At 40.2% G+C, this 14,256-nt stretch overlaps 1 protein-coding gene across 1 annotated transcript in view; it reads left to right on the forward strand.

Annotated features, from left to right (window-relative positions):
• EBF1 (EBF transcription factor 1) overlaps positions 1-14,256 on the forward strand; it is a 266,754-nt gene that overhangs the window by 232,985 nt on the left and 19,513 nt on the right. The window contains exon 9 of the mRNA XM_035890292.1: positions 7,992-8,080. Within this exon, the coding sequence (XP_035746185.1) occupies positions 7,992-8,080 (89 nt within the window). The remainder of the gene's footprint in view (positions 1-7,991; positions 8,081-14,256) is intronic.

Below are 14,256 nucleotides of genomic sequence, written 5' to 3' on the forward strand. Positions count from 1 at the left end.
TGCATCAATTAACCTAGATGACTAGACAAAGTAACCAACATGCATTAATTTCCTTCTGGCCCTCTGTATACATATCCTAGTGAACTCTACCAGCCTGTTCTCAAATTGGTGTATTTAAACCCCAGTGCCTGAAACTGGACTGTTTCAGACTCCCTTAAGGCCAAATCTTCCCCATTAAACAAGAGGTCAGCGCAGCCAGAGGAAGAAACTGCGAAGCTCACAAATTGTTTGACTTTTTTTTTCAAGCTAGATTGCAGGTTGCTAAGAGTGAACATTCAGAGTTAATGTATTTTGAGAAACCAACATGTGATTCTTCCTAGACAGATCTAGTAATTTCATTCCTTAACTTTCATAAAAAAATTTGGGCTCAAGACATGCATTCCTTGCATCTTTAGCACCCCCACTGGCTGCAGAGACTGGGCTAGGTGGGAAGGGAATAACTCCTCTGGTTCTTAGTTGCTGGAGAAAAATTGTTATCAGAGGGAAAATATCACGGTGTCTATCATGTTTGTAATAACACTGATGAACACAGTGGAGCTGCCTCAAACGCTGGCCTATTGCATCTTTAGTTCAAGTAAAGAGCAGTCACTAGGGAAACTCAAGAGATCTAGGTGTTAGATTTATCGTTTGCCTCAGCTCTGCATTTTTATTGCTTGGCACATGCATGTGGTGTCTGTTTGGGCATTACACGGCAATAAAGTGCAAGAATTACATTTTGGATATCTCTATCTCTTTCTATTTCTAATTAAAAAAATAACATCATGTCATAGTTTGATTTTAAAAATGGAAATTCAATGGGCAAGAGTGTGTTTAAGTAAGGGAGTACTGAGACCAGAAAAGCAAGGAAATTCTGAGTTAGCACTGGAAGGGCCTTTCTAGCTCAAACCTTTCTGTGCAGGCTCTCACTGTCCCACCCACTTCCGTTTTCCATTGCTTGTGGGAATAAACACTCCAGGGAAAGTCAGTGGAAAGGAAACTTTATAAAAAGCAAGCCAGATTCACAACAACAACAACAACTACTAGCTCAAATGCTTGCATGTTTTCATTTAATGGCCTTAATTAGCAAAGGAATAGTCTTTGCAGGGAGATTTGCAAAACAGACTTTTTTTTTCATTTGATGATGGGGTTTGAAGTGGTTTTTATGCTGTCTTTGTAGAGCAGGCATAAAGAGGCCACTATGCATAAGAGTTGTTGAGTAGAGTTTGCTTACAGCATGCAAGATGCTGCTTTACAATATCATCCATTGTTAGAACTGCTGTACTGCAGGGCCTTAGCAAGGCATTTTGGCACCTGGAGTTTGATATTAATATGGTCTGTCCTGGCCTATCCCTGTCTCCCAGAGTTGAGGTTTTTTTTTGTGAGAGTCAGAGGCTTCTAGAAGAAATGACCCAGAGCTTGGAGACAGAAGCCACAGGCTGTTAGTGAAGGCAAATACCCTGGATCAGCTCCATGGCAGCATCTTGCCTCTATGAGACGCAGGAGCTCCTGCTTTCCATCTCCTCTTAGAGTCTGTGCTTGGTAAGACTGGGGAGTTGGAAGCCACAGCCTTTCGTGTGACTACGCTCAGTTTTTGCCACTTACACCCCGTACTGCTATTTCTCAGTAGTGTGGAAATACAGACAGAAGTACAGATTAAAAAGGAAGTTAGCTGATTATAGAGGTGGGCATCTGAGTTGATGAAGGAAGAGGCCAAATGCCCAGGAAAAAGTAAGTCCTTAGCTATAAAATGCCTCTGAAGATGCTAAGATTGCAAGGCTCCCGTTGAAGAGTCTGCCTTCCTAGCTGGGCTTGATTTTATTTAAAATATTCATTCTCTGTTACTTCAGATGTTCTGACCTGGTTTAATCTGGGCATAGAGAGACACGTTAGATGTGTTCCTGGCCTGGCCTTCATTGCTGTGACAGTGCTGTAGCATTTTTGCATGGATTTCGTCATACTGTTTTGTGGCTAGGAGGTCTTGAGATGGGTGACTTTGTGTGTCTTGGCCACAGGGTCAACATCCATTTATCTTTTGGTGAAGTTTCTCTCATCAGACAGGAGAAAACTCAAACCAAATGCTTTGTAGACCCCAAAGCCCCATCTCTTTGACATTATAGTACAGGACTTGTCACTAGGTGTGTAATTTTGTTGTAGAGCCAAATTTAAAAAAAATGGATTTGTGAGGAGACAAAGGTAGAGTCTAAAGAATCTTCTTCCATTCTGCTGTCGTAGTTACAACATCCTGGACATAACCTGAAGCGCATTACAGATCTGCACTTCTGCAGGTCATTCTTGCCTTCTTCAAACTCTCCCCCGTGATGCCTTTGCCTTCCAAGGAAACTGGTGCTCCACAGGAGCAAGCACTGTGGGACATTTAATTCCCATGTGCAGCCTTTCCCTGGGTGTTTCACTTAAAGCAGTCAAGACCAGATTTCTCATCTGGGATAGGGACGGTCAGAACTGTGGACCTGAGGCCAATTTTTTTGTAGCCTTCAACCTTTTTTCGTTTTTGTTATTTGAGCCCTTAGAGTCCCTTACCTCTCCTTGCAGCCTTTTCCACTGGAAAAGCATATGGGAAGTTCATAGGTCTAAGCACTGCTTTCTAATTGGTTTTGGGTCAAACAGAATGAAAAAGAAACAAGGGCTGAAAAACAAAAGGAATAAATGAAACCATGAATGCATGGGAAACAAATTAACTGGATATGTTTTACATTCTGAAATATTTCCATAATGCTTCTATGTAGTGTGTGTTTATTTTTCTTTGAATAATAATGTTAAAATGTGTCTAATTCAATTACTCTCTGTATTTGCTGAATGAGTTTTCCTTGGTGAAGAGTTCTCCTACACTACCCCAAGCTACGAATTCCATATGATATTTGAACAGGTCCTTTTAATTGCTGATATTAAGTGTCGATCATGCTGCTCTAAGTTGGCAGCGTGGCCAGAAAAAAAAATTCGCCCCTCAGATACATCAGGCAGTCATTCAATTAATGACCAGAGCTTTATTGACACAGTAGGAATTCATTATGTGAAATATTAAAAAAAGCTCTCCACTGGCTAGTTAAAAAAAAAAGAGAAAGAGACTTTTAAAGATGGTGGATTAGCTACATGTAGTTATTAACATTATTTGTGAAGAATTTGAAATTATAGTTATGGTGGAAACATTTTTCTCAGGGGCATAAGCAGCATTTCTGTTGAAAAATAGGTTGGACTTTGAAAAGATGAATATAATGTACGCATCCTTATTTCCATAGACATTGTGCATTTTCTTGATTAAAAGCCTTAGATTTTATGAGTTATGGCGTTAGACTTGCTGCATAAAGAGCTTCATGGCTTATTCTGTTAGAGTCTAATTTGAAAGAAAGTTCTTCCTCAAGGGTTTAAGAAGTAATTCATAAAATGGTAAGAATAATAAATATTGTGCCTTAACTCATACACTAGGATAGATAGACAGATTTTGTACACCTGGGTGTAATTTTAGTTAATTCACACAAGAGACAGGCTGAAAGTTTATTGTTTGGAAGGAGAAAAATGGCTTAAATCTTGTATTTGCAAAAATGATTATATTAGCTTAAATGAAAATGCTACTCTATTAATGGCTTCAATAAGCTTTGCATTTGGAAAAGTATTTTAATAAAAAGTTACCTGAAGTTTACTGCAACTTAAAATATGTAAGTGAGAGAAAAGTACTTACTTTGATTTATATGTCTTTTGGAGGTGTAATTATTGGCTTTTTACTCACCTATGTAAAACAATGTACTTTTGTAAATGGATTTCTGGCCACTTTACTCCTTTTTTTTTTCACATAAAAAGTAAGCACTGTCAATCAAAGAATTTTAAGGTTTATTTCCTCTTTAGAAATGATTGATAGCCTTTTAGATTTACAAGTTGACAAGTTAAAGGGTTCTATCGGTATAATTATGTACTAAATTCACAGTCTTTCAATTTAAATGTCCTTTTAAAACTGCAAGATTATCATACCTGTATTTTGAAAAGTGGGCCAGTCAGTTTGGGTTGGTATACAAATTGCTTCCATTAGCCTTGGGACCTATTTGAATTTAATACAGTTTTTTAAAGTTAGTAGTACTTTCAATAGTACTTTAAAATTTAGGGTAATGGGAATGCATTTTAAGTACAGTATGTGTTAGCTTGTTTTTAATGTATGGATGTCAAGAACACAAATAGAGAGTTTGTATTTCTTATTGATTCTTTTTTTCCAATCATGGAAGAAAAAACTTCTTTGAATTAGAACACTGGGAAATGTGTTACTGTGAATGGAGTTCAAATGCAGAGACCGGGCTCACGTGTACGGGGGACAGAGGCAAAACCTTGCATGAAGCTGGTGTCTGACCTTGTACATCAGCTGCCACGAAGGGTGGCCCGAGCCCTGGCTCTTCTGCAGTGCTTGGAGATCAGAATATCACCTTGTCATTGGAGTTTTGCCAGCTACTGACACAGGAACTGGTGTGGCCTTAACGCTGAAGGTGGGGTTAAATATTTAAACGGGGCTTGGTCTTTGAGATCTGACTAATTACCTTTGACTTGGGTTATAAATGAACTGAGGAACAGAGGGCTGATATCGTCCAATCTTTGGTTAGATGTTTAGGCAGCTAAAGATTTATTTTTTTCATTTTATCTAAGATTGAAAGGGTTGAATGGTTATAGACTAATGAGTGATATTTGAAAACTACAGTTTAGGACCCAATCTTGCAAATTGCTGTGTGCACCGTCTCCCCACCACTAAAGTAAAGCTGAAGCTATTTGAAGCAGAAAGTTTTCAGTATCTCTCAGAGGATGCTTGATGCCTTGTGAGATTGGACCATAAAATTAACATTTTTTTTGGTCATTTAGTTCAGAAAATACTCACAGGAAATACTCTGTGGATTTCAAATGTGTTGAATGTGTGGGAAGATATGAGAAAATGACTTCTATCTCTGGGGGGATTTCAGAACTGGTCTCCATTTATAATATTGCAGAATTTAGTAACTACTTTCCCAAAGGATGTAAAGGGAAAATGGCCATAAACTAGGCTGAATTAGAGAAGAAACACATTTGACAGAACCACGCTAAAATCTTCTAACATATTTGCAAAAGAAATGTAAATTAGAACTGTAGGGTTTTTTTTTTTAATTTTCTCAGGTAACAGCTATTTTTGATAATAAATATAAATAGCAGTAAATTAATTTTTTGTAAAATTTGAAGAAGGGTCTAAACTAAACAAGTCCACAATAAGAAGCCATGTAAGGAAGCTCAAAGGTAATGAACCCAGGAGTTTACAAACTCAGGTACTGTGATATTTTCTGCAAAACTACCAACAGAGTGGACAGCATGGGGCCAGGGTGTGGAAGAAAACATGTGGAAAAAAAGGCCCAACCATCCAAAAAACCAAAAAGGGCACAAGCAGGGCAAAAGCCTTATTCACACCCCTTCCATACAATGACCTGAATAAAAATAAAAGATCAAATTTGGATATTCCTGATAAAGGGAAGTGCATGAAGAAAACCAGGGAGACTAGAGGGATGCCATGATCTCTGGGACAATAAAAAACTTCTGACAATAGCCCAGAAATTAAAATCCTGAGGATTTCTAGTCTGGTGTTACTGTAATACTCTAACAGTAATTTCGGGATATGCTCAGAAGATTCCTTTCTGATATTAGAGAAATGTTGTGATTCTGCTGGACTGTGTGCCTCTCCATCCAGTCCCCATCAGCCACACACTTCTGTTTCACTGCTCTTGGGTAGACCTGGATTCCCCTCCATCACCTTCCTTCTGCCTCAATTGGCAGTAGCATCACCGGGCCTGATTATGGAGTTGGGATGTACTGAAGGTCCAGGAGGACATAAAAATCTGACCCTTTGGTTACCAGTAGGACCCCCTGCTGTAGAAATGTGGTTTGGAAATAATAATTTAAATGGAACAGTTCCTTTAAAAACTGGAGTGTTTTGTGGGATTCTTTATAGAGCAGCAATTAATTAAAAACAAGCCAGGGATTAGGTATTACTTTTGTGATAACAGTGTGGTCTGGCTAAAGATCTTTAACTTTAGGGGTATGAAAAAATGTTCTCTTCACTAAAAGCTGGATGTATGGACAAATTGTGCCCATGGAGCTGTGTAACTTGCTGTGGGATGAGCATCATTGAGCCACATGAGAATGCTTAGATAAGTGAGACTGGGATAGATAGTTCAATACTCAATCTTTTTGCAAGAATCAGATGGTATCATTCTAGCCACATAATAAATAAAACCATCACAAAAATGCAAGATATATTCATAATTTAGTAGGCAGACCTTGTGCAAGAAATACTTTGGGGTTTTAGGGGTTGTTTTTGCTGTTAATAAGCTAAGACAAAATAAGAAAAACTTTAAAGTGACCCAAAAATAAAAATAAAAATAAATTAGATTTCCTTCCCACCAAAAAAAAGGCTGAAAATACAAAAATCCATATTGGAAAAAATTTTTTTTCATTTAACTCAAAAAAAATTGCAAATAAATTGCTGTGGAAAATGTCATTGTCTCTATTGGCATGGGAGAGTCAAGATGCGCTGTTGTTTAGAGATGCTTGAGAATGCTTGACTGTTGTTTCAGTTCACCAAAGCACTTAGGAAATTTTAAGCACATGTTGAAGTTTCACTAACATCTGAGTTTTAAAGTGATCATATGACTGGAAATATAGCTAGAAGGTCATTCAGTGCAGTTCCCTGTAATTATAGGCAATCATATAAAAAACATAATATGCTCAAATTTGCTTTGCTGAAAGCAAATGGGCTTAAGTATGTGCTTACAGATAAGCATGTGCTTAAAGGCTTGGCACAATCAGAGCTTTGATTAATGCAGGCAGACCAGCATTTTCATGAAGATTAAAGTGTTCCACTTCCACCATTTCTCTCCCCCATTTTATTGGACCAGATATATGCAGTGAATACTAAGTAGAGAAAAAATGGAGGGACTAGATTTCTGTATTAATCTTTGAGTGCATTCTTATTTGTTAGTCAGAATTTTCTAGGACTCCAGCTTCTTAGAATTGTACAATTTCACCAGGACATTTCACTTATTTCAGGATGAATAAAGATGTTAGAAGGCATCTGTCTCTGTATCTAGTACTATTTGCTCTTTGCAGCTCTCCACTTTCTAGCAGTCTGACTGAATCTATCTCATATGTGCTAAGTGTCTGTATTTAAGCCATTCCTGTTGGGAGATCATCTTCAGGTCTGGCAGACTTGGTATCATTAGGAAGTCTTCTCTGATATTTTGCCAGCAGGGCTTTACTGAGGTTTGCAGGGCAGTGCTGTAGCTACAGGACTGCAGGACTGTATCACACACAAGCAGTGGCAAGGTGGTATGCATTTCTGGGGTAATGACAATGAATACTTCCTAATCACTTTGAAAACAGATGATTTTTTTTTTTTTTAATTTATTAAGTCTTTTGGATCTGTTCAGTGCTGATCGCAGCCTGAGCTGGGCTGCTAAAGTCAGTGTCAATGAGTAAAAAATAAAGCCTCTGCCAAGACAAATGCCTGTCATTCACAACAAAATTACATGTGATCACTGCACATGGAGCACACTAAATGTAGAACAGAATCTGGAACAAGAGAGACTCCCTAATAGAAATTCCTTTTGTCTTCCAATCACAAAGCACCTTCCTTGTAATATGAAAACAGGAAAAAAACCAACATGAAACATGTGGTGCAAAGTACTTATCAAATTAATTTCATCATGGCTTTCAGAGATAATGATCCCTTCCTTTTTGGAAGATGTGTGCAACATCCCCAAATTTTCCAGCAACCTTGTTTTAGGAACTCAGGTGGGAAGGTTTGCATCACTGTTTGAACCGAAGCCTCAGAACCAACCTCAATTAAGTGTTTGACTTCATAGTCAGTGCTGATTTCAGTAAAAGGGGATTTTGCTGTGGTCTTTCCTTGGTCTTGCAATGCATTGCCACTCTTTACAGTGCAACAGAGCCGTGCTTGCTGTGCGTTTGTCACACCATGATGTTGTTTGTTGTTGTTTCAGCTCTGAACGAACCCACCATTGACTACGGTTTCCAAAGGTTACAGAAGGTTATCCCCCGGCACCCTGGTGACCCCGAACGCTTGCCAAAGGTCAGCACAAAGTTTATTGTTTTATTAAATATGGTAAAGCTGGTTACTGCGTGTTTTTGTCTGAAAGTGCAAGACTCTGTAAATGGAATGGTCCTGGTTTGGTACCCAACCCAGATAAGCCAAAACAGAGGCATGACCAGTAAAGCCCAATCAGCAACTTTCACTGTAGGCTTATGAGACTTCTGTGGCTTTCTGAGTCACAGCTCACTCAAACAGCTCTTGCCTTTCTTAAAGCAAATCTTATGCTGAGTTCTCAAATACATAACAAAGTGCAAATTTTTGATTGGTGTTTTGGAACCGGAGCAGCTTATTCATGGAACAATGATGCTTGGTTTTGGTATCACAGTAGTACTTGCCATTATATTTTTGAGAACTTCACCATTGATAAGATCAAGTTATTTGGAACTTCAGGGAATGAGTGGCCACTGCTGCTGCACCATGTATTGGTTTAGGGTAATAATTGTTATATATTGCTTTATTTCAGGATTGCTGAAATAATTAGCACAATGCATAGTGAAGTGATTTGATGTGCATTCCCATCAAAATTAGTGGGAGTTTTTTGTTGATTTTTGTTAATTAAAAGCTGAGGAGGAAACAGAATAGTTCACATAGGCTTCTAGTACTTCTGTCTTGTACTGTGAAAATGCTCTCTGGGTTTGCACTCACATCTGTTCTTGCTACCTTGCCATACTCTACTTTCTCTGGTGAGAATTTGTGGTGAGTTTTGTGACACATTGGAGAAAGAGGTGGGATATTTGAGAAAATGTTGCTCTTTGCCACAGAACACTGAGGAATAGCGTGCATGAGCTGGAGTCACTGTATGTGACCAACAGCCACCATATGTTTTATCTGCTCTAGCATCATGGCTGTTAGTGAGCAAGGTGGGGAGTCAAACAGGCCAAGAGTGTGTATGTGAAGAACACCACCTTTGACTTACCGAAAGGAAGACGTGAATTTGCAGACCTGAGACATAGAGCAAATTGGGCTTTGATGCCTTAGACCAGATGCCTCAAATAATGCATGTCCAGTATAGCCTTTGTGACTGGGTAAATCTGTGACCTTTCTTCCATAGCTCCCGAGCTGTCAGTAGGCTTTCATCAGGGATTCTTGTAGGCTTTGATTAGTTAAATTTCTGAAGTGTTTCAAAGGTGAGAAGATTCCATGAACACCGTAACTTATTTTATTTCTTCACAGAAACAAAATTCAGTATGCAATTTTTTTACAGGTTTATTAAGTCTTTTATCTTTGCCTAGGAAGGCTGTAGACTGTGGTTTTGGGGTCGATGATGTGTTGTCCTTCCCTCTTACCACCAGAAAAACATGCTGTCCTGGAGAGTTACATTTTACATTGGCTCTGTTCACCCTCTACAAGCTGTCCCTTTCTCTGCCTTTTGGAAAGATTTGCAACAAGACACAGCTTTCATAGGTTGTCAAATTTCCCTCCAGAGGTGCAACTCTTTCCAAAGAAAGACCATCCTTCTGTAGGGGGTCTTTCATCTGTATTGTGCCTCTGCTGCCAAATGTGCACGTGGAGAAAAAATGTTTCTTAGAAAATAAGAGACCAGTCTTCACTATGCACCAGGCATTTGCAAGATCAAAAAGAAATGCTGCAAAACTTCCCTGAACCCAATGTTCCAGCTGACTAGATGATGGCCATAGCTTTCCTCTAAATCAGGAAATTCAAGTAGAATAAGACTGAGCAATTCCAAACTGAGTTATGCGTCTGGGTATTGTAGTGCATCACCAACTTCCACAGGTATTGGGGCTCCTTTTCAGACACCCATGGCACCGAGGGGGTCCCCAGCAATGCTCTTTTGTGCTGGTATGGAAATGCAGCCATCAGGCTGAGCAACCTTGTCTTTTCCATTTAGACTGAGACCGTTACCACACTGATAACCACACGTTCCTGCTATCTAGTGTCATAGGACATAAAAACAGGCAGAAGAAAGCTCCATCTAGGTCCATCTGGCTCCATATCCTGACTCCAATGTTTAGCAGGTGTTTATGGATAGGGTGTGAGAATGAGGGGTAGTATTGAGTCCTCTGTCCCCTCATATACTCTCTTGGCTTAATGTGTTTGTTCCAAGTATCCTTTCAAACTATTTTTTCAAATCTTTAAATCCAGGGAAATTGTGGTTATGCATGCAGAGGTATGATGTGATGGCCTAAAAAAAAAGTTACTGCTTAAGGACTGAACAAACTCAGTGAAGAAACTAGTATCACTATGCAAGGTTAGAGGGAAACAGGATGAAGAGGACCTTTATTTTTGTCTTTGGGTAATTCCTTCTGTGCAAGCTTGAAGGTTGGACCTCAAGTTCAAGACTCATTAATATGCCATGCACAGAGGCTGAATGCAGCAGGGGTTGGCACATGTCGACTTCTGTATTTGAGGCACTGATGGTTCAATTCCCAGCATTGCTTGCTGGCTCCAGGATCATAATCAAGGACACAGCGAGTCTCTGTGCTGGGTGAGCTCTGCACAGCGCTCTTCCCCATGTCATTAAACCAGGAAGGGCTTTGGCAGTATTCCACTATAGACAATTCTCAGTGGCTACTTAGAAGAGAGTTGGAAGCCATATGGATCCCACGGTGGAATCACGGGCAGAGAGGGCAAATGTGTGAGAGAGACAGAGAGCGAGACAGCAGAGAGGAGAGCAGTGCTCAAAGCTTTCAGCATCCTTTCTTCCATTTTCCCCATTGCCCTGCCAGTGCATCATCACTTTCTGTTCATTAAAAAGCCTGTACTTATGCATTAAATAAATAAAACAAAGCACATTTCAGTAGTTGCTGATAGGGTTTTGTGGCCATTATTCCACTGAAACTTTATTGATGAATTAGAGATCTTTCAAGAAACGGTTATAATTTTTGTGTCCATAAGGGCATGCAGTCCTTCACATGGACCAACAGAGCATTCTGCTGTGTGACTTATCCCTGCGGTCAAGGTGAATTGTTGAGGCCATCAAGTGAGTGTTAGAACATGCTCTACCCTCCAGAGCTGAGGAGTTAACAGCTATATCTGTGTCAACAGGCATTTCTAAAACCACTGAGGATATTTGAGAAGTTGATCCCCACTAGTTTAGAACGAGTATTTGCAGAGGTGCTCATTGTTCATGCTTGGGATGAATTTTTTTAAATGTTCTAACTATCTGCTGGAAGTAGGCAAAGAAAAAAGCCAGATTTTGAATGATTTTTTTTCTGTCTCCCAGTGCTTCACTAGCCAAATTCCAGTGGAGAATATCTTCTCATAGTGAGGAGAACAGGAACATCTGGGAATTAGGGTCTTTGGACTGATAGACTGACAAGTTGGTGTAGAGATGTGTTTAAAGTAGAAATGCAACATATATTTTCTGGAGAAAAGAGTGGGACCTGATATTGGCAGCTGGGCTATGGAGGCAGCTATGGGCTAGAGTCCTAGTCCCTTCTTGTACAGAGCAGGGCAGGGCAGGGCAGGCAGCCAGTGCAGGGCTGTCACTAGCAGATGGATGCACATGGCTGTACACACACACATACCTGCACAAACACATGCACCAAGAGGAGAGACAGGCAGCACAGAGGTGGTGGGATTAGCACCCAAATCTTGGAGTGAGATCAAGCACCCGGAGTGTGCTGGGCAGCATAGGCTTTCCTTTCTAATACAGACAGGAGGCAGATCAGAGGAAACAAGAGATCTCTGGGGAGAAGTGAAAAGAAATACCATGATGCTAATGTTAAGAAATTGTATTGTTGTCCTGTAGGAGTAGTCGGCAGAAAGCCTGCCTGTGGAGCTGGGGAATAAGCCTGCATGCGTGTGTGCAATTTCCCTGTCTCATGATTGCATATGTGCAAGCAAATACACACGTGTTGTTGGTTCTTGCATACATAACTGCAGTGGAAATCACTAAAAAGTTTAGATCACAACAACCTGTTGGGTCTATTGAGGTTCATTCGTGTAACTACCCTACAATCCTTAAAATAAATCCCTGGCAGATACATTGCGATTCTGCAATTTTGCTAAAACTCCACAGCTATAGCTGTAAAACAGTTTCAACTGTGAGCTAGATTTGAAACACATCCATCCTAAATGATTTAATAACAACAATTCCTCTTTATATGCAATTTCCTAGAATTTATTTGCCATTTTCACCACTCTTACAACTCATCACTTGTATTTAAATTAAGTGAAAGACTCTGTGTTTGAGAAGCAAGTCATTGCATCGAACCCCTCCGTGATCTGACATCCTCTCCCTCCCAGTCTGTGGCTTACATGTTCTCTCTAGGAGACCCCTTATCCCTCCTGAAAGGGACCTTTACTTCTGGTTTCTCTTCATGTAGATGAAAGTGGAGCCTCTCTCTCTCTGTAGCACACAGGGGCCTCCCTGCTGAGCAGAGAGCACGCGTAACCAGGCTCCACCGTCCCTTCAGCTCCTTTTCTCTGGTCAGTCGTTAGATGCCCCCAAGACATATCCCGTCTCCTTGTTTAGGATGCTAATAGAAGACATGTGGTTATTAGGAACCAGTGGCTGCAAAAGCCAGTTGTCTTTTCCCATACGAAATCCCACAGATCTGCCCTTTAACCATGGTGACATGGGTATTGTTTATATTGCAAATAAAGGTTGCCTCTAAATGTGAGTGGGTTGGCACCGGCTTGCTACCAGAGGTTAAAATAGCAATGAAGACAAAGCAACTCAGGTTTGCTGCTTCAGACAGACCCAATGGAAATTCCAGAACGGGTCTCCATCTGCTAACTCAAGACTGTATTTTAACCTAAGTTAGTAATTTTCAGCTAAGAAAACACATATTTTTGTTTTTTTTTTTCCACCCAGTTAACAAGAGGGTTGTTAGAAAACTGTTATACTAAGTATGGGCAGGAAGGGGGAGCATGTGAAGAGGAGCTGTTGGAGCTCATCTGTATAGCAAGGAGGGCATGAGATGTGCTTGGTGGTTTCTACACTGTACTGTAAAATTTATAGGAAAGTGAGACCAAAGTTAAGGTTGGTACTGAACCCTTGACAGCTGGGTTTTTTTCATTTCCTAACAGTTTTGGCATTTAGTCGGTTGAGGGGCTTTTGGGGGCGTTGGTTTTCAATTTATCCTATTGAAAATATGCAGGGAGAGAGTTTCATAGCTATTGAGAAGATGATGACCGACATGCCTGAGGCTACTGTGAAAGGATCACCCTTCTGGGGTGGTGCGTGTCAGGCAAGACAGAGCCACAGTGCTCGCTGAAGGGCAGAGCCACACACAAATGGCTGGCAAGGAGCCCTTTGCTTTCTGAAGGTCAAGAGTGTGCGTACGCATTTCAGTGAGTTTTCTTTATAAGTGGGTCAGCATTTACTCAGCAGATGATTAAAGCAGATTTAGAATCTATGACAAAACTTTTAATAGATCAGGGCTAACATGATGACAAGGAGCTCTGCGCCGTTCTCCATTCCTGATTTCTGCTTTGCCTTGGGGTAAAAAGCATGCCTGGGAATGGGTTTTCTAGTCTGTGTGTTCAACGTGAGCAACCCGAACCACTTGTTTGAACACCCCGTAAGAGGGATCCCCGCATTTCTCTATTCCTGTATCCTTGTTGTTGTTGTTTTTAAATACAACAATTAACTGAGGGTGGCAGGGAGATACCAAACAGGTAAACATGGTCCCTTCGAGGATCAGAGCTTCTGAAGGAAAAAGCCACCGTTTGGAGAAAGTAACAAAGGCTGCATTTGTGTATTTTGCTCCATGGAGCTGAAAATATCTAGTAAATTGATCCCGTGGGAGTAATAAATACACATTACTTTATCTTGTACTTCATGTCCTATACCCCTGAGCCTTGATAGAACAACACCACTTAATAGACTTAAAAAAAGAGTAATTACAGTCATTGGTTGTGTGATATTTCAGCCCTTCCAGCCCTGCCTGACCTTCTAATTTAGCTCACCGTGTCTAACTAATGCATTTATATTCATCTTTTATGAAGCATGTGTAGTACAAAATTGACTTTGCAGCCTTTAGCAAGCTGTCTTACCAGGTTTAGGATCTGGTTAGTACAGCGTACTGTATAGCATATGTACATTTACAGCAGAATCTTGCATGCATATGGTTCTGATCAACTATTACTTTTTGTCCTTTTGGAACTAAAATAAAAAATATTTATTCCATTTCATCCTCCCCTCCCCTTTGTAAAGCTTTTATTCATTGCGGCATTATTTACAGCTA

Source organism: Egretta garzetta, unplaced genomic scaffold (genome assembly GCF_000687185.1).
Source record: "Egretta garzetta isolate BGI_Z169 unplaced genomic scaffold, ASM68718v1 scaffold612, whole genome shotgun sequence".
NCBI classification, from domain to species: Eukaryota; Metazoa; Chordata; class Aves; order Pelecaniformes; family Ardeidae; genus Egretta; species Egretta garzetta.